A 21,270-nucleotide genomic window follows, 5' to 3' on the forward strand; every position below is an offset into this window, starting at 1 on the left:
AGCTTCTTGGTTCTGTGGATGTATAGTTTTAATCAAATTTGGACAAATTTTGGCCATTATTTCTTCAAATGTTTTTCTGCCACGCCCTGTCTTTCTTCTTTTTGGGGACTCCAGTTACATGTATAATAGGCCACTTGAATTTGACCCATAGCTCACAGATGTGCTTTTCATATTTTAAAATGATTTTTTCTGTCCTGCTTTACCTGACTGGATAGTTTCTATTGCTGTCTTCAAGTTTAACTCAGTAATCTTTTCGTCTCTAATGTTGAATCTTCTAGTAATTCTATCCAGCGTATTTTTCCAGCTTAGATGTAGCTTTCATCTCTAGAAGTTCAGTTTAGGTCTTTTTCTATCTTCCATGTCTCTACTTAACTTTCAGAGCTTATGGAATACAATTATAACTGTTTTAATGTCCTTATCTGCTAACATCTGTGTCATTTCTGGGTCAGTTTTGGTTGCTGGATTATTCTCTCCATTATTGGTCATGTTTTCCTATCTTTTTGCATGCTTGGTAATCTTTGATTGGATGCCAGATCTAATTTTATGTTTTGGGGTACTGGATATTTTTGAATTCCTATAAACATTCTTGAGCTTTGTTCTGGGATGAAGATAAATTACTTGGAAACAGCTTGAGCCTTTTCATCTTGCTTTTATGATTTGTTGGGTGAGACCAGAGCTGGCTCACTATACAGCTAATTTTTTCCCCCACCATTGAGGCAAAACACTTTTGTGTACTCTGCCCAATGCCTTGGAATCTTGAGATTTTCTGTCTGACTGGTAGGAACAGGCACAGTTCCCAGCTGGCTGTGAGTACCAGGCATGCCTTTAATCTTTTCAGATGGTTCTTTCCCATTATTGGGTAGTTTTTCTCTCACATATGCACTAAGCAGTACTCATGCAAGTACTTACGGGAATCCTCTGCAGACCCTTGAGTTCAATCTCTGTGTAGCTTTTGTCTCTCCAGTGCTCAGTCTTGCAAACTTTAGCCACAGGGGCTCTCCTCTCTACTTCCGTGTCCTCAACTTGGGGAGAATACTGAGCTCTGCTTGTGTTGTCTCTCCCTGCTGCACAGCCTGGAAACTTTGAAGGCAATAAGCTTGGGTAATGGTAGGGCTCAACCTTGTTTGTTTCCCATCTCTCCTGGATCATCATCCTTTGTTGCCTGATGTTTTGTGTCCTGAAAACTGTTGTTTCATGTATTTTGTCCAGTTTTTGGTATTTCAGGTGGGAGAGTAAATCCTCTGTTACTCCATCTTGGTTACAAGCAGAATCCTGCACTGCAATTTTAGTAACTGCGTAGTGTGTATTGTGGTCAGCTACAGGTCTCTCCATCCTATACTGTGCAGTCTTTTCATACCTACCTAAATGCAGAATTTTGTAGAATCCTATGTATCTTGGGAGAGAAAGATATAAAGAACTAATATAAAACAGTGTGATTTCTATGATAGTGGTATGAGCAACATATAATGTAGGAGTCCAAAAGAACTAGAATTTTCTCTGGGGATCTTTTAAATGCTTATTCTGTATCTGAGATTAGCTGATCAGTTGGACTCGGTTCCATCTTCAAGGAGATAAGCAGTGCTTTATTTATATGCGAGATGTTTACATAAATGTGGAAGAGGAGAGAAGACAAAGCCCTGTAATGTTGCCACTAGAGACTTGTAATCCAAATTGACTTTGTTCCATTAATCATCACCCTATGAATATGGATGTTTACCCAGCCACTGATCCACTTATGCCATCATCCATTTTCCATTTACCATTTACCTCGTTTATCTGCAAGTCAAGAGTCTTTTTGTGCAAGAGACTCGTGATAATTGTGGCTTATTACTTGAAGCCTCATGAGAAACTTTATTAAATGTTTTCTGAAATCAGGATTTTCTACTTGTTTGCTCTGCTAGTTTGTTAAAATAAGGAAATGTGATTGCTTTGGTGTGGCTTTTCCATGCTTTTCGTGTCTTACGTGGCTCAAAATATTTAAATAGGTTGTGGAGCAGTGCAGAGAATTCATGTCAGGTTCCTAGAATTTGATTTTCCCACTTTTGGGGGCAATATTTATTTTAATATCCTGTTGCCCATCTGATTCTTTATTTATTTTTGAAGATTATTGATGACAGTTCCCCAGTCGTTCATTGTACTGAAATATACTGTTACTTGTTTTTGCTGTATGGTCCAGTGCATGGTTCATTTTCATAAGTGTTCCTTAGGTCTTTGAAAAACATGTGCATCCTGTAGTTGTTGAGTGCAGCGTTCTCTATGTGTCCTTGATCGAGTTTACTGTGTTGCTTCAGATCTTAGAGCTCTATTGAGTTTTGATCTATGAGATCTGTTATATACTGAGAGATCTTAAAATATCTCCCTGTGATTTTGGATTAGCTTACTGTTTCTTTATGTATTTTGAGTCTGTGTTATTAGATGCATACATGTTTTAAATTGTATTATCATCCTGGTGAATTAAACCTTAGTGGCATTGGATTGTTGTCTATCATTATTTAAACAAAGAAAAATGATTTTGCTACAGTTTTATAATCACTTTTTGATATGAGGCTTTGAATCAGTTCAACTTTGTGTTCCCTGTTTTTTCATTCAGGTTATCAGTTGATTGGGAGCCACTCTGGGGTGAAGCTTTGCAGGTGGACAAAGGTATTTGTTTTTATTCAAATATTATTTCTGTTTTATGCAACTTTTATATGGCTATTATATGCAATGAATTTTACCATTTTAAAGGTATAATTTACATTTAATAAAATGTAATGATTTTGAATGAATTAGTTAAATGAGTTCAGCTTTTTTTTTTTTTTTTTTTTTTTAACCTTTTGGCCACGACTCATGGCATGTGGGATCTTAGTTCCCCGACCAGGGATCAAACCCGTGGCCCTTGCATTGGAAGCATGGAGTCTTAACCACTGGACCGCCAGGGAAGTCCAAGTTCAGCATATTTTGATGGATGTAAAAACCCTTATCCACCACCTGAATTAAGCTATAGACTACTTTCCTCACTCCGATAAATTCACTTATGCCCATTTCTGGTCAATACCCCCTCCTCCACAGCCAGGCAACAGTTGTTCTCGTTGCTATCACTGTAGTTTAGTTTTGCCTGTTGTAGAATTTCACATGAATAGGATCATATAACGTGTAGCCTTTTGCACGTGGCTTCTTAAACTCAACATAATGTTTCAGAGATTTATCCACATGTAATGTGTATCAGTAGTTCATTCCTTTTTATTGGTGAGTACTATTCAGTAGTGTGAACATACCACAGTTTTTAATCTGTTGATAGTTATTTGAGTTGTTCTCAGTTTTTGGCTATTATGAATAAAACGGCTATGAATGTGTTTGTACAATGGTTTTTTTGGTGAACATATGTTTCGATTTCATTTGGGTACATACCTAGGAGTGGAATTGTTAAGTCGTAGGGCAGGTATATATTTAACTTTATAAGAAACTCCCAGTCTGTTTTCAGTGTGGTCGTACTATTTTATACTTGCCTCAGCAATTTATGAAAGTTGCTACATATTCTCATCATCATGTGGGATTACACATCTTTTTCCTGATGAATGTGAAGTGGTACCACTTTGGTTTTAATTTACATTTTGCTGATGACTATCGATGATGAGGAGCACCTTTTCATGTGCATATTGGCCTTTCATAGTTGTGAAGTGTCTGTTCAAATATTTTACCCAAGTTGAGTTGTCTGACTTTGTATTATTGACTTGTAGGAGTTCTCTATATATTGTGGATATGAGTGTTTTGCCTGATGTGCAGTATGATTATTTTCTCCTAGTCTGTGGCTTCCTTTTTCATTTTCCTAGTGGTATCTTTTGAAGTTGTTTTTTTTTTTTAAATTAATTAATTAACTAACTTATTTATTTTTGGCTGTGTTGGGTCTTCATTGCTGCGTGCGGGCTTTCTGTAGTGGCAGCGAGCAGGGGCTACTCTTCGTTGCGGTGCACAGGCTTCTCATTGCGGTGGTCTCTCTTGTTGCGGAGCATGGGCTCTAGGCACGTGGGCTTTAGTAGTTGTGGCACATGGGCTCAGTAGTTGTGGCACATGGGCTTAGTTGCTCTGCGGCATGTGGGATCTTCCTGGACCAGGGCTTAAACCCATGTCCCCTGCATTGGCAGGTGGATTCTTAACCACTGTGCCACTAGGGAAGTCCCTCTTTTGAAGTTTTTAATTTGAATAAAGTCCAATTTATCATTTTTTCTTTTATGGTTAGTACTTTTTGTACTTTAAGAAATCTTTGTCAGCTTTAAGGTCACAAAGATAGTCTGTGTTTTCTTCTGGAAGCTTCATATATAGTTTTAACTTTTATGTTTGGGTCTGTGAATTAATTTTTATGAATGGTATAAGGTAAAGGTCAAGATTGTTCCTTCCTACCACCTGCCCCCTATATGGATATTCGGGTGTTTTAGCATCATTTGTTGAAAAAGATTTTCCTTTCACCTTTGAATTACTTTTAGGGCTTTGTAGAAAATTCAATCAGCTATATGGGTAGGCCTGTGTCTGGACTGCCCTTATTCTGTTGCATTGATGTGTTTGTCTCTCCTGAAGCCAGTACCACATTGTCTTGATTACTCTCGCTTTGTAATAAGTCTGAAATCATGCAGTATAAGTTCTCTGTCTTGTTTTTTTAATTTTCAAGATTGTTTCCCCTCTTCTGGGCCTTTTGCATTTCCATATACATTTTAGGATCAGCCTGTGAATTTCTGTTGTTTCTATTTGTTCTGTTTTCTTAGATTCTATATTTGTCTATTTGTTATCTCTTCACCACAGGGTCAATTACATGAACTATAATTTCTTATTTTCTGCATTCTTGATGCTCTGCAGTCTTACAGAGACTGCCCCTCCCCGGGGCTAATTCCTAAAGATTAACAGCAGTTTACCTTGAGCATGCCTTTCATACGTAATTCTGAATCTGTAGCTTTCAGCTACCTCCTTATCTAACTCTCTCACATACCAAGCCAATATTTTCCCTGTCCTAAATCATCCCAGGTCCAGCTACCAGAAAACTAGAGATAGCCTTGTAGCGCAAAGCCCACTGGAATAATTCATACTAGCCAATCCTGCATTGTTTACTTTGCTCTGCCTTTCCTTTCCTGAGGAAGCTCCAGTAAAGGCTCTGGCCCAGGCTTCCCCCTCACTCCTCTGTCTCCTGAACAAACCCTGTGTGGTGTGGTGTGCACCCTTCTCTTGGGATATGTAAGTAATATATTCCTTCAATAGCGTTGGCCTATGTTGGCACTCAGTCACCTCCATAAATTAAAATCCTATGGGCACAAATAAGACAGCATTAAAAATTATTTTATTTTATTTTTTAATGAAAATACAGTGACAATATTATGTTAGTTTCAGATATATGACATAAGTTGACATTTGCATACATTATGAAAGGATCACCACAATAAGTCTAGTAACCGTCTGTCCCCTTACAAAGTTATTACGATATTGTTGCCCATATTCCTTCTGTTGTATATTATATCCCTGTGATGTATTTATTATATAACTGGAGGTTTGAACCTCTTAATTCCCTTCACCTGGTTTGTCCATCCTCTCTCCTCTCCCTTCTGGCAATGACCCATTCTCTGTATCTGAGTCTGTTTTCATTTTGTTTTGTTTGTTTGTTTTGTTTTATAGATTCCGCATATGAGTGAGATCACGTGGTATTTGTCTTTCTCTCTCTGACTTATTTTACTTACCATAGTACCCTCAAGGTCCATCCATGTTGTTGCAAATGTCAAGATTTCATTCTTTTTTATGATTGAGTAATATTCCATTGTGTGTACACACACACACACACACACACACACACACAGCACAGTTTCTTTATCCATTCCTCTATCAATGGACACTAAGGTTGCTTCCATATCTTGGCTTTGTAAATAATGCTCCATTGAACATCGGAGTGCATATATCTTTTCCAACTACTGTTTTTGTTTTCTTTGGGTAAATATCCGCAGTGAAATTGCTGGATCATATAGCAGTTCTATTTTTATTTTTTTGAGGAACTTCCATAGTGTTCTCCATAGTGGCTGCACCAGTTTACAATCACACCAGCAGTGCATGAGGGTTCCTTTTTCTCCGCATCCTCGCCATCACTTATTATTTGTTGTCTTTTTGATGATAGTGATTCTGAAAGATGTGAGGTAGTATCTCATTGTGGTTTTGATTTGCATGTCGCTGATGATTAGTGTTGTTAATCATCTTTTCATGTGTCTATTGGCCATCTGCATTTCCTCTTTGGAAAAATGTCTATTCAGGTCCCCTGCCCATTCTTTATTTTTTAATTTTTATTATTATTTTTGGCTGCATTGGATCTTTGTTGCTGCTCGCGGGCTTTCTCTAGATGTGGCAAGTGGGGGCTACTCTCTGTTGCGGTGCACAGGCTTCTCCTTGCGGTGGCTTCTCTTGTTGCAGAGCACAGGCTCTAGGTGCAAGGGCTTCAGTAGTTGTGGTTTGCGGGCTCTAGGGTGCAGGCTCAGTAGTTGTGGTGCACGGGCTCAGTTGCTCAGCAGCATGTGGGATCTTCCCGATCCAGGGATCAAACCAATGTCCCCTGCATTGGCAGGTGGACTCTTAACCACTGCGCCACCAGGGAAGCCCCCCTGCCCATTCTTTAATCAGGTTGTTTGTTTGTTTGTTGTTGCTATTAAGTTGTATGTGTTTTTACGTATTTTGGATATTAACCCCTTATTGGATATATTGTTTGCAAATATCTTCTCCCATTTAGTAGGCTGTTTTTTTTGTTGTTGATAGCTTCCTTCACTGTGCAAAAGATTTTTAGTTTGATATAGTCCCATTTGTTTATTTTTGCTTTTGTTTCCCTTGCCTTAGGAGACAGATCCAAAAAATATTGCTAAGATTGATGTTAAAGAGCGTGCCACCTATGTTTTCTTCTAGGAGTTTTATGGTTTCAGACCTTACATTTAAGTCTTTGATCCATTTTGAGTTTATTTTTGTATATGGTGAGAGAAAATAGTTCATTTTGCTTCTTTGGCATGTAGCTGTCCAGTAATCCCAACATCGTTTAACGAAGAGGCTGTCTTTTTCCCATTGTGTATTCTTGCCTCCTTTGTCGTAGATTAGTTAACCGTGTAAGTGTAGGTTTATTTCTGGGTTCTCTATTCTTTTCCTTTGATCTATGTGGGTGGATTGGAAACAGAACTGGTAGTAAGAGTGGTTGAGGGAAGTGAGGTGGACCTCTGGTGACACTTTCAGAGTAAGATTTAAAGATGACAGGCAACCCCAAAATAAACAAGTTCAATTTCAAATAACTATTGCAAGATAGATTTCTCATCATTGTGCTATAAAAATTAATACATAAAATGACCACACTAACTTTTTAAACAACTTTGATTAGTGAGAATCCTGCATTTCATATGTCTGTTAACTTAATGTTTGGTTCCAAGTCTACCAAAAGCATCTCAAATCTCTTCTGTAATGTATTTATTGGTGACACCTGCGAATATAACATGGGATACAGGTATTGTGTTGGTGACTTAAATACTGGAAACAGCATTGTTCTCTGTGACATGGTTTTTCAAAATGCTGAAATTTCTTATAAAAGCTTTGCATCAAAGAAAGTGTTTTCTTTCCTCATTTTACATAATAGCTGCATTCCTGGAAAATTCAGTGTGTGGTAAGATGTGCAGAAAATACTTCATTGGTAAAATGAAGTTGGGATCTAAGCTTGGATGATTATAATAGGTTTTTCACAAGTATGGAGGTCTGGTGAGTCATTTGAAAGGAAGTGGATTAAAGGACACTTTTTGTGTGTGTGTTTGTGTGTGTGTGTGTGTGACTATCTTAAGCATTGCAGGAGATGTGAAACACTTGACCCCTCCCTTACTTTTTGCCACTAGGGCCTCCCAACCATTTTGATAACAAAAGTATTTCCACAAATTTCCAAAATACCCCCCGGGGTAGTGTTGGCCCCATTGAGAACCTCTGCCCCAATCCATTTTCATTGCCACCCTCGAAGTTCAGGTTGTCCTCCTGAACATTGCAGCTAGCTTTTTTCCCTCTACTTCTGGCTTCCAGTGAATGCGCCCCGCCTCCCCTGCTCAGTTTATCAGACATTAACCAGGTTAATCTCAAGTTCAGTTCTCATTTAGCCATTCCGTTTTCAGAGCCTATGGTGGCTCTTCATTACTTCTTAGTCAGTATATCAATTTGGATGTGTAATAGGCATCTTGAACTTAATGTGTCAGAAACGGAATTCCTGATTCCTCTCCTAAATCTGTTCCCCTCAGTCTTCACTCCAGCAGTTTATGGCAATGCTACCTTTCAGTTGCTCAGGCCAAAAACCTGGGAGTCATTTATACTCTTCTGTTGTTTTTTTGTTTGTTTGTTTGTTTGTTTTTAATTAATTAATTAATTTATTGTCTGCATTGGGTCTTCGTTGCTGCGGTGGGCTTTCTCTAGTTGCGGCAAGCGGGGGCTACTCTTCGTTGCGGTGCGTGGGCTTCTCATTGCGGTGGCTTCTCTTGTTGCGGAGCACGGGCTCTAGGCACACGGGCTTCAGTAGTTGCAGCATGTGGGCTCAGTAGTTGTGGCTTGCGGGCTTCAGAGCACAGGCTCAGTAGTTGTGGCACACGGCCTTAGTTGTTCCGAGGCATGTGGGATCTTCCTGGACCAGGACTCGAACCCGTGTCCCCTGCATTGGCAGGCGGATTCTTAACCACTGCGCCACCAGGGAAGTCCCTGTTTGTTTGTTTTTTTACCCTCCCACATCTATTCTGTGAGCAAATCTTTCAAAATATATCCAGAATGCAACTACTTGCTTTTCACCCCTTGTACTCTTATACCTCGGTCCAAGTCACTGTCATATATTCCTTTTATTATTTAAGTGATCTTCTGCCTTCTTTTCCTGGTTCCATTCTTGTCATCTCCACTGTCTGTTCCCTACACAGCAGCCAGATGTCTCACTCTTTCACTCAGAACCTCCAGGGGTTCCCATCTTACTCAGTCTGGTCTGCCATGCTTCGGTCCAGCCTTACTAGCCTTCTTGCTGTTCCCTGACCTGAGTACACTGAACTCAGACTCCTCTCTGGCTTTCTGGTCTCTGTCTGCTCACTTAGATCTCTGCTCAGTGAGCCTCTATCAGAGAGGCTCTCCCTTGACCGCCTGATATAAAATAACAACCTTCCCTCCTATCCCCTTACACTGCTTGGAATTTCTCCATAGCAATTATTACCACTTAATAGATTATATCTTGTTTATTATCTGTCTCCTCCCTTCCCTTTTCAGGTCCTCCCCAACCTAAGAGTCTTTGTTTTTCTTTCCAATACCAAAAACAGAGCCTGGCATGTGGTAAACGTTTGTCAGATGAATTATGTAAAGCCCTGAACCCGAGGAAGACCCTACTTAGTGTAGTTCTGATCTACTTGTTCAGCTTTATTTTCTGTTTTAACCTTCATACATCATGTGCTGCTTCTCTTCCCCGCTCTGATCTCCACCTGACTGAATCCTACCCATCTGTACCAGTCAGGAAAACAGAAACCATCCTGGGTATTTTAGCAAGAACAGATTTAATAAAGTAAATTAACTGAATGCTTACAAAGCCACTGAAAGGCCTGGGGTAGTGAAGGTCAGAGAGAACTGCTTCTTGCTTTGAGAAAGTCGAAAAGTGCTGGACTCACAGGACACCGCTGGAAGTGACCTGAGACGCTGGCAACGTGAAAGCAAATGTTTCCCAGGAGCTTGCTTGGAAGCTGCTGCAGACTCAGTGTTTGTTGTATGCCCTTGTGTCTGCCAGCTGCTGCCAGGGAGGAATAATGGTTTCTCCTTTCTTGCCATCTAAATCTTGCATAAATGCCTCTTCTTGGTGGAGTCTAAATCAGAACCCCTTGGGCAAGGGAATCTGAGAAATTCCCTGAGGTGTAAGGGCTCCTTAACCCCTGCTTAGAAGCGCAGGCACAGGACTCAGTATTAACAGCATGGTCTACCCCTTGTGATACTCAGCATCTGTACCCACCCTTCTACCTGTATTTATGTTTTCAATCCATAGTATAAATAAAACATTTGCTTCTGCCTAACCTGTTGCAACTATTATTCATGCAAGGAAGGATGTATTTACTCTCTCCTTTCACTCTCTTTTGAGATCCTCTAACCTAAGGATGACATTATAATGTTAACCACCACTGACCCATCTTATATAAAACAGTTGGAGGGGAGGAGAAACAATTATATATATCCAAACAAGGAAGATAATATGTATATTTATAACTCTGCTCATATTCACACTTGGTCACCTGGTCATGGTTGGTATTTATACCTTCCTTCTTCCACGGGGCAGGCCATGTTCCTCTGTGCTCTATCAGTAATGCTTCCTTACCAGGTGTGTGATTGTCAATGAAGAGTTTGAGCCGGTAGTGGCCCCTTCTGCAAGCTTTTCTTAAGTTCTACTACTGTAAATGAGAATACTAAAGAGATGTCCCAGAGATCCCCTTGGTTCTTGACAAAATTTGTTTCTATGGCATGAGACGCTCAAAGGAGCCAGGGGCTAGTGTTAACTGTGGAGGGTCTGCTCTTTCAGCCTACAAGCCAACAAGTCACCTGGCAGAGTTTCATAGATGTTGGTGGAGGACCCAGGACTCCTGGGTCAAAGACAAAGCACAGCAGGCAGATTGAGATTCATGTCCAGTTGGGGAGACAGATTTCTGCTGCTTCCTGCTCCTTTGTCTTTCCTCAATCCTCCTCCTGTTTGTACTTTTTTAACCGTTTGTTTAACCAGTTTAGAATTTACTTTGCTCTGTTATATGAAATAAATGTCTAAATCAAGGGTTAGCAAACCTTTTCTTAAAGGGCCAGATAGTGACTTTTTAAGGTTTGTGGGTCATACGATCTTGTTGCAGCTTTTCACCTCTGCCATTGTAGCCCCAGAGCAGCCATAGATGTAAGTAAACAAATATGGGTGACAGTATTCCAGTAGAACTTTACTTATAGCAAACAGGCAGTAGCCTGGCTTTGGCCCATGGGCTGCTGTTTATTGACCTCTGCATTGAACTCTCCATCCCCTGTCAAAAATGGAAGAGTCTGAAATTTTACCCTAGTTGCAGGCTAGCAAGTTAGCCTGCCACCGGTTCATGGATGCTGGCAGAAGGCAAGTACAGTTTATTACTCATAATAATAACAGTAGCCAGAATATTATCATTTGCTCTGGTTCCTGAGCCCCGGTTCCCATAAAGCAGCACTAGGAAGGCCAGGTGTAACATCTGCACATACGTTGTAGGAGAGGAGCCCCAGACTTAGGGAACATCAATCTTTTATAATTGGCAGTAATCCTGCCTGACCTTTGCCCTAGAGGGACACATCTTCATTATACTGAACAGTAGACATACCCATCATTTGCCCCAGAGGGAGACACTGTATCTTCCAAGACTATTCACTATGTAAAACTTTTTGAAAAGGTAGTCTAGAATAAGGGCAGTCAGGGCCTCTGCTTGCAGGACATTCAGAGAAAGACCCATGGAGCATTGTCTCCCCGCACCCCACCTCCATCCCCACCAGGTTGATGTACACAGAGCTTATCTAGCAGTGGTATCTTGCATTCATTCAGTGTGGATCTACTGGGCTACAGTTGTACTTTCGAGGTTGTATTGCTCTCATTTGCCTTGAGGATAAGAATTCATGAATTAATGAATCTGAGGTTATTTATGATCTTTTTCTCCTAGGTTCATAACATGAAAACTTGGTTCTAAGCATGTATTGCTCTCATGTGTTTTCTTTTTGCACCCTGCTTATCTACTAATTTTTAGATATGGGAGCACTTCCTTTCAAAATATAATGTCTAAAGACTTCCAGTCTGGGCAAGATGGCATAAACCTTTTTCTCCTTGCTTCTTCCTGCTATGCACAACTCTAAACCCTGGAAAACACAAGAGGCAACCAAATAAGAACTCTGGAATGGGGTAAGAGGAAGGCTGACTGGTTTGGGACCCCAGCACTGGAAGAACAACAGAGCAGCAGGTTGTCTTACATCCCTCCACCTAAAGAAGAAGGCGGCCCAGACCCTGTGTTTACTGAGCCTTAATCTAGCAACAGAAGGCCACTCAGTTAGGCTTGTTCCTCCCTAGTATGGACTGGGAGTCCCTCTGACATATTCAAGGGAGCCCGGAACCACTGGCAAAGGGGATCAGTTGGGAGCCCTACCAACAATAAGCAGCTGGGACAAGTGCTCTCCTTCCCTGCTGGACCGTAAATTCCCCTCTCCTGCTAAGAGATGCCAGGCGGTCAAGTACAAGTGGAAAGAGAGAGACTCCTCCTTACCACCTTACTCCTGCAACAGTCGACCTGGCCTGTGAAATATTCTCCATGCCTGCTGGGCCCAAGACTCCCTTCCCCCTCTGAGAGATACCATGGTGGCTGCGTGGCACTGGCAAGAGGGACCCCACCACAAGAAGTGGCCCATCTGGGGAAGCCAAGCCTCTTTGTTCGTGTGTCCTGAGACTTCCCTCTCCCACTCAGAGTTACTGGGGCTACCCAGGGCCATTGGCCAGAGGGACTCTGCCACACAAGCAGCCTGCTCTGGGAAGCCTGCTGGCCTGAGACTCGCCTCCTCCATTGAGAGACCTCTAGTGGGTCACCCTGGAGAAACCTCTTTCACCCACTCTGATGCTACCAGCAGAGATCAGTGGGAGCCCAAGCAAAATTTCAATGCAAAGCCTCTGAAAATTAAACAGCCGTTGGAGCCACAGCATACAAAAATAGTCCAGGACCTGCAGGCTCAACCTAAACAAAGTGCCTGCTGCTAAAATGAAAGAATGAAATAGGATCTAGAGCCTCCTAACATAGTAGACAAAATGTCTAGGATGCAGTAAAAAAAAAAAAGCGCCTGTCATTCCAAGAACCATGAAAATCACAACTTGAGCAAAAAAAGATAATGAACTGACACCAACACCAGATGAATCAGATGGTGGAATCATCTGACAAGGATTTTAAAGCAGCTGTCGTAAAAATGCTTCAGCAATCAGTTACAAAGTCTCTTGAAACAAATGAAAGAATAAAAAATCTCAGCAAAGAAATAGAAGTTATAAAAGGAACCAAGAAGGAATTATAAAATTGAAAAAATACAATAACAGAAATAAAAACTCACTGAATGGGCACAGTAATAGAGTGGAGATGACAGAGGATAGAGTCAGGGACCTTACCAAATAACAGAATGATCTGTGACCAGGACAAGTCAATAGAATTTACCCAATCTGAACAGCAGAGAGCAAACTCCAAACAGGATAGAACCAAGGACATCCACATGGAGATACCCTAAAATTAATGATCTGAAAACTAAAGAAGAAAAAAGTCTCGAAAGATGCTAGAGATAAACAATGTACTAACATCAATTTGATGTCAGATTTCTCATCTGAAATCATGGAGGCCAGAGGGAAGCAGCACATGGTTTTTCAAGTGTTGAAAGAAAATAACTGTCAATCATGATTTTTGTGACTGGCAAAACGATCCTTCAAGAATGAAGATTAAATAAAGACATTATCAGGTGAAAGAAAACTGAAAGAATCTGTTTCTAGCAAATCTTCTCTTAAAGACCAGCTAAAGGAAGCTCTTCAACCTAATGAAGTGATAAAAGATTCTTAGAGCACCAGAAAGGAAGGCAGAATGATCGAAAGAGCAGAAATATGGGTACATACAGTAGATGATCATTTTCCTTATAACTTTTATAAATCATATTTGATGATTGAAACAAAAATTATAACACCATGTGATACTCAAGACAATAATATTTAATTTGAAAGAGGGAAAATTAAAGGGATCTGAATGGAAGGGATGTTTCCACACTTCACTTGAAGGTGGTAAAATGTTTTTACTAGTAGACTGTGATAGATCTACTAGTATGTATATTTTTATACCCAGAACAACCACTACAAAAACTATACAAAGAGATACACTCAAAAACAAAAAAACATTAAGATGGAATCCTAAAAATGTTTAAGTAACCTGTAGGAAATCAAGAAAAGACTAACAAGAATGAGAATCAGAGGGAATAAGCAGGAAGCAAATAATAAAATAGACTATTTTAGGGCTAATTCATAAATAATTACTTCAGATGTAAATATTCTACATATATCCATCAAATGATAGAGATTGGCAGAGTGGTTTTAAAAAATGACCCAAATATAAGATGTTTACAAGAAACTCACTTCAAATTCAGTGACACAGGTAGGTTGAGTAAAATGATAGAAAAATATATACCATGCCAACAGTAATCCAAAAAGCAGGATTGCCTATATTAATACCAGATTAAGTAGACTTCAGAGCAAAGAAAATTACTAGAGACAGAGTGACATTTTGTAATGATAAAAAGATCAATCTGCATTATATGAATATGTACCAAACATCAGAGGCTCAAAATAAATCAAGCAAAAGCTGACATAGTTGAATGGAGAAATAAAAAAAAAACACAAAAGAAACCAAATCCACAGTTATAGTTGGTCACTTTGAAATCGCCTCTCAGCAACTGCTAGAACTACTAGACTGAAAATCACAAGGCTGTAGAAAATCTCAATAGTAGAGTTAGCCAGTAGAATCTAGTTGACATATAGAGAACATACCACCCAGCAACAGCAGAATATGCATTTCTTCCAAGTGCCGATGGAACATTCACCAAGATAGACCATGTCTTAGGCCATAGAACAAACCTCAGCAGGTTTATAAGTATTAAAATCATACAGAGTGCATTCTCTGACCATAATGGAATCAAACTAGAAATCAATAATAGAAACAAAAGGAAAATCTCTAGATATGTGGAAATTAAACACACATTTCTGAATAAGCCTTGGGTCAAAGAGGAAGTCTCAAAGGAAATGAAAAAATACATAGAACTGAATGATAGTAAAAAACAAAAATTATATCGATATATAGGATGCAGCTCAAGCAGTGCTCAGAGAGAAATTTCCAGCAATGCATACTTATATTAGAAATGAGGAAAGATCTCAAATCAGAAACCAATGAAAATCTAAGTAAATGTAAATAAAAATCTAAATGTAAATCGAAATAAGTGTTCATGGATTGAAAGACTCAATATTGTAAAACATCAATTTTGCCCGAATTGATCTGTGGGTTTAATGCAATTCCTATTAAAATCCCAGGAAGGTTTTTGTAGAAATAGACAACTTATTATAAAATTTAAAAGGAAAGGCACAGGAATGTAAAATAGCTTAAACAGTATTGAAGAAGAATAAAAGGGGAGGAACCATATATCCAGATATTACAGCTTACTGTATTGCTACAGTAATCAAGACGGTATGGTGTTGGTGGAGGGACGGACACATAGATCAATGGGACAGAATGGAGATCTCAGAAACAAACCCACAAATATGCTTAACTGATATTTTACAAAGGTTCAAAAGCGATTCCTTGGAGGAAGGATAACCTTTCCAACTAATGGTGCTGGGGAAATTAGACATCCATAGACAAAAAACCAAAAAAACCCACCACCACCAAACCACATACACCAAAAGTACACACACTGACACATACACACACACAAACATACACACATTTTGAGTTAAAAATTAACTCAAAATGGATCAGGACCTTAAATCTAAAGTGTAAAACTTATAGAAAACAGTTTTTAAAAGAAAAACATGCCATCCTTCTCAAATGTGTCTGTCCCTTTATCCTTTTAGCCTTTCAGTATTCAGTTTGGACATCTCACCTCTGAGGCGTTCTCACTGGTCCTGGAAGGCTGGGCTGAGTTGGTCATCTGTCCCATGGGCTCCAGTAATACCATGCTGGACATTTGTCTTTTCTCTGCTTGCCCAGCATCTGAGTCTTTTCATGTTTGGGGAATTTCCCATTAAACGGGCTTTGTTTGATGTGAGGGCCCACTGCCTGCTACAGAAGCTAAAGAAGACAGATACTGTTTCCTGGTACCACGTCGTGGCAACTTGGGTATAAAAGTGTCATCTAGGATAGTCATTCTTTTCAGCCGGAGACTTTGAGTGTGGAGTGAGTGGTGGAAAGGGACTGGGACACGGAGAACTCATTCTTGTGCTGGTGGCAGCAGCATCTGCCATTCAGGGGTGGTGCTGGTGATGGTATCCAGAGAGGGGTGGTGTCTATAGTATATGGCTTCTGGGGGATTGAGTGGTGGTCCTGCCGCCAGCCTTCCTTCGTTCTTGCCTTTATAATGGGTCTATGAGCTGTGAAATCCTTTCAATAAATTCTTTTTCTCTTTAGCCAGGCTCCGTTTCTATTGCTTGCAAAAGAATCGTAATTGATTCAATCAGACTATCATAATAGTATTGCACATTTTTCTTGCTTACTTGCCATTTCCTCCAAACAGATCATGGGTAGGGGCTCTGTCTTATTAGTCATGGTACATTCAGTACACAGCATGCTTGAAGTACATTAACTAATTGCTAAGTAATGAATGAAACATGGAAGTCTTCAACTTGGTTTCTCCATTGGCGTGATATTGATATTTAGTGGTAATTACTCTGTGACTTTTGCATGTGGTGGACTTTGTAGTTTTCAGTGTTACTTGCAAGATAAATATTTTGTTTGCCTTCTTGAATATTTTATTGGGAACTTGGAAGAGAGTTTGTAGAAACAGTTATCCTGAACAATATTTTTCCTTCACTCTATTTTTCTTAGTGTAAGTACTAAGTGAGATGGACAGGGGAACCCCTTTTATCAGGACCAAAAAATAAGACTTTGTGATCAACTGACATAGTAACAAGCTGGTAGATTTTATGTGGACAGCACTGTAATATCAGTACACTGATGTATACTATACACTGTTATATATGTGTAAAGGCTCTCCATCTATGTCTCCTCGTTTGTTGTTCCCATTGTTAGTTCCATAGTATGTCAGTCACTTAGGCTCAAAACCTCAGTTATTTTGGATGACTTCCTCTGTTTTGCCCCTCTAATTGGGAAAGGCACTGATTGTACCTCTTTAGTACCCTTCCCGTTTCCTCCACTAATGTTTTGAGCCAAGTCACCATGACCTTTCTTGCGTAACCTCCTCACAGGTTTCACTTTTACTGAATCAAGCCCATCTTGCACAGAGCTCCTGGATGGATCTTTCTGATTATACCTCAGGAAGCTCGATAGTGTCTTGTGATTCCAACCCTGAGTTGATCTGCAGTGTTTCTTCAAATTACCTTTCTTACTGCACTTCCCGTGGTTTTACCAATCACATATTAAATAGTGTTCTTTTTTGGAATAATCTGTTTCTTGTGTACATGCTGTTTGCCCCCTCAACAGTCTCAGTATATTCAAATTCTACCATTCGGTTGACATAGAATATGCTCCAGGTTGCATTCCCTAACCCACCCTCCTTTATTCAATGCAGAGATACTCTTTCAGATGAGCGCTACACCGCCCCCCCTATTCTGGGAGCCTGTCTTATCTCTCCTTTGGCATTATATATTATTGTACTAATATTTGAGGCAGTTGGGTGGATTTGAAAATGAAAGCATCCACGGTCCTCCCTATAGAACTTTCAGAGTTAATGAATCACAGGTTTATCTCATTAGGTTGTAGAAAACCCAGAACAGTATCAAAACCCAAACACCGTCAAAACACTATAAGGCTTTAATGTTAATTTTCTGCCTCATGCAGCTACCAGTAGGGGTATTTATGCTTGCGAAACACATGGTTTCTTCTTTAAAATGATGCCTTGGTGTTTTGTTTCCTTGCTTTGAGGATTTTATTCAAATTATCGTTTGTTTTTTACTTTCACAGTCCATGCTCCGAGGAAGAGGAGGTTGCTATAAACATACGTTCTATGGCATTGAAAGCCATCGTTGCATGGAAACTACCCCGAGCTTGGCATGTGCAAATAAATGTGTCTTCTGTTGGCGGTAAGTAAAAATGAATGGCCATGGTGACCAAATATGTAATGATCTGTAATAATCAATTTCTGCCCAACACTGCACTCAGATTTACCTAAAGCTCTGTTGTTTCTGTAATTAATCCCCTTTTTCATTCCTAATGTTATATTTATGCATTTGTTGTTTTTTTTCTTGATCAGTTTTATCAGGGGCTTGCCAGTTTTGTTTTTTTTTTTAAAGATGCTGCGTTGGGTCTTCGTTGCTGCATGCGGGCTTTCTCTAGCTGCAGTGAGTTGGGGCTCCTCTTCGTTGGGGTGTGTGGGCTTCTCATTGCGGTGGCTTCTCTTGTTGTGGAGCATGGACTCTAGGCACGTGGGCTTCAGTAGTTGTGGCATGCGGGCTCAGTAGTTGTGGCTTGCGGGCTCTAGAGCGCTGGTTCAGTAGTTGTGGCGCACGGGCTCTAGAGCGCAGGCTCAGTAGTTGTGGTGCATGGGCTTAGTTGCTCCACGGCATGTGGGATCTTCCCGGACCAGTGCTTGAACCCGTGTCCCCTGCATTGGCAGGCGGCTTCTTAACCACTGAGTCACCAGGGAAGTCCTGCAAAAGTCTTTATTACTCCATTTTTGGAAAGATATTTGCACTGGGTATAGAATTCTGAGTTAACAAGTTTGTTTCCTTTAAGCATTCTTTCAGGTGTCATTATAGTTTCATCTGGCTTATTTGTTTCCTTTTTTTTTTTATTTTTATTTTTATTTTTATTTTATTTGTTTTCTGATGAGTTGTCAGAAATAATTTTTAACCTTTGTTCTTAAGTAATGTGTCCTTTTTTCCTAAGTTGAAGGTTTTCTTATTTTCTTTTGTTTTCATTAGTTTAGATACCGTATTTTTAGGCTGTTTTAAAATATCCTGGTTGTTGTTTTGCGAGTTTCTTTGATCTGTGGTTAATTGTTTCTCATTAACTTTGGAAAATTGTTGGCCATAATTTTTCTACATTTTTTTCTGCTTTGTTCTCTGTTTCCTTTCTGGGATTTCAATTAGGTCTTCCCATTGCACTGCCTCTCAGAGAGGGTCTTGCAACAATATTCTACTGGTGGTCGTTACTGGATGCTCGTTGCCCTGATGTTGTATGGCTGTGAGAGGGATGCATGTTTTATATTGTCCCGAGTAAGTCTCAGTCTTGGCCAGGCACTTGCCATCTACCCCTCTCTGCTAGGTGTCATGACTCAAAATAAGTTGTAAACTACAGCTATAAATAGCTGAGCTTTTTGTAGGAAACCAACCCTGATTTTATAATTATATGGACTCCCTCATAGGAGGTAACTAGCTGAGATTTAATGCAGGGAGTCCTTTAGAACTTCTGCCTCTTTTTTCTAGGCACCACACCAATCCAGTGGGTACTGAATGGCGGTGGAAGATGGACCAGGCTGAAATGATCTTAAAGGAAGCCATTGAGAACCATCAGAACATGATGAAGCAGTTTAGAGGTATTTATTGTCCCTCTACAAAGGGATGCTAATAGCCTGAATTAAATTGGCAGAGGAATTGCCTCTTTTGGCAGGATTTTGTCCTTGATGGCAAATTCTCGTATAAGAAAGTGAAAACTTTGTAGAAATATTATATATGTTTTGGCCTTTTTAGTTTTTACTAATAACTTTATATCTTATATGATGGGAGAATTAAAAAACTTAATTCAAAGCTTAGCTATTTATAATATGGTACACTCAGCCTGTAAGTTTTGCCTGGGAATATATCCTCATTCTTCCTAAAAACTTTTGCTATTGTTCTGTCTTGGTGGGTACAAAGCAGCCTTGTGAATGGACTGAAAATTTTAGAACACTGGAAAATTCTTAAGTAATATCAGTTAGTATTGGGAAAGCATTTTTGAATAAATGCCTTACAAAAAAGTAGGGTTAATATTAATCAGATTTCCTCCACATGATCCACAGTGATGTGTAGAATTCTGCCACTCAGTTTCTAGAATTTCCTGATCTAGTTGTGTCTCATAGTTCAAAGTATTTGACTGTACTGGAGATTGCTGGTTCTCAAGCTTTAGTGTGCATCAGAATCGTGCATTAAAGTAGAGATTCCTGGTCTCCTTCCCCAGAGAATGATTCAGTAAGTCTGAGGTAGCAACCAAGAATGTGTATTTTGAGCAGATTTCCTGGTGGTATCGATGTTGTTGAACTGGGGACCATACTTTGAGACCCACTACCGTAGATAGATGTGGAGGACTTGTAAAGTGATATAATGACAGCTGCAGATGATCAACTGAAATAAATCTATTAGGTTCCTGTTAAATGTGCATGCCTCTGTCTCCACCTGCCACTTGTTAGTCCTCTCCCCTTTATTCTCCTTTCCTTTCATATACAACAACAAAAAAGATGAATTCCAACTAAGGTTGTTTTGACATAGGCACTCTTGTGGTGCTAGCATCATCAATGGGAGTCTTTATAAACCCCAGTAATTAGCCTTTTGAAGATCAGGTGATTCTTTCATGCAAAGAAATTCGTTCGGTCAGGTCACTGCTTCTTGAGATCACAGTGCTTCTGATGTTGTTTTCCTAACATCACCCAGCAGTTCTCCAGGTCTCAGCAGACACTGGCTGGGTGTCCGACAAATTTAATTCAATCCTGACACTGTCTGGAGATAGCATCAGGCCCCGCAGGTTAAGGATTCAGTCCTATAAGACTGCCTCCCACTTCAGATGCCAATCACAAGTCTGGGATGTTACCTGTGCTTCTGACCAACTGGCTATAAATTGGAAGTTCCCGCACCCTCCTCCTTGGATTCCTGGTTTGTTAGAGTGGCTCACAGAACAGAGGAACATTTACTTATTTTTACCATTTTATTATAAAGGATATATAGAGGTCACAGAAGAGCAGCCAGGTGGAGAAGTACATCTGGAAGGGTCCCGAGGCCAGGAGCTTCTGTCCCCATGGAGTTGGCCACCCTCCTGGCATGTTCACCAACCCAGAAGCTCATCAAATCTTGTTCAAGAGATTACAGAGCTTAATTTGTAGCCCCCTCTTCCCTTTCTCACAGGTCTGTGTGGTTGAAAGTTCCAGTCCCTTAAACACTTGGTCTTTCTGGTGACCAGCCCCAGCCTGAGGCTATTTAGGGATCCTACCCTATGTCACCCCATTTGCATAAATTTAGGTATGCTCAAAGGGGGCTCCTTATGAAGGACAAAAGACACTCCTACCACTCAGGAAATCCCAGGGGTTCTAGGAGCTTTGTGTTGGGAACCAGGAACAAAGACCAAATCTGTTATTTTTTACCGCGGTACTTCTTATTACTATTCTGATTTCCTAGGAGAAATTGGGAAAGCAATGCAAATAATGATTCAAGATCAATAATAATTTATAAAGGATAGTCAATTATACCTTTATTTTATTCTTTATGAATTTTCTAGGGAAAGTTGCCCTGTACATATTTGTGTGTGTCTATATATGTGCTAACCTATTGTGCATCTTCAG

At 40.0% G+C, this 21,270-nt stretch overlaps 1 protein-coding gene across 4 annotated transcripts in view; it reads left to right on the forward strand.

Annotated features, from left to right (window-relative positions):
* LOC133103452 (S-adenosyl-L-methionine-dependent tRNA 4-demethylwyosine synthase TYW1) overlaps positions 1 to 21,270 on the forward strand; it is a 216,153-nt gene that overhangs the window by 48,283 nt on the left and 146,600 nt on the right. For all 4 annotated transcript variants that reach the window (XM_061208851.1, XM_061208852.1, XM_061208850.1 and 1 more), the window contains 3 exons: positions 2,591 to 2,643; positions 17,706 to 17,824; positions 19,169 to 19,278. In XM_061208851.1, coding sequence (XP_061064834.1) covers positions 2,591 to 2,643; positions 17,706 to 17,824; positions 19,169 to 19,278 — 282 coding nt within the window. The remainder of the gene's footprint in view (positions 1 to 2,590; positions 2,644 to 17,705; positions 17,825 to 19,168; positions 19,279 to 21,270) is intronic.

This window comes from Eubalaena glacialis, chromosome 13 (genome assembly GCF_028564815.1).
Source record: "Eubalaena glacialis isolate mEubGla1 chromosome 13, mEubGla1.1.hap2.+ XY, whole genome shotgun sequence".
NCBI lineage: Eukaryota > Metazoa > Chordata > Mammalia > Artiodactyla > Balaenidae > Eubalaena > Eubalaena glacialis.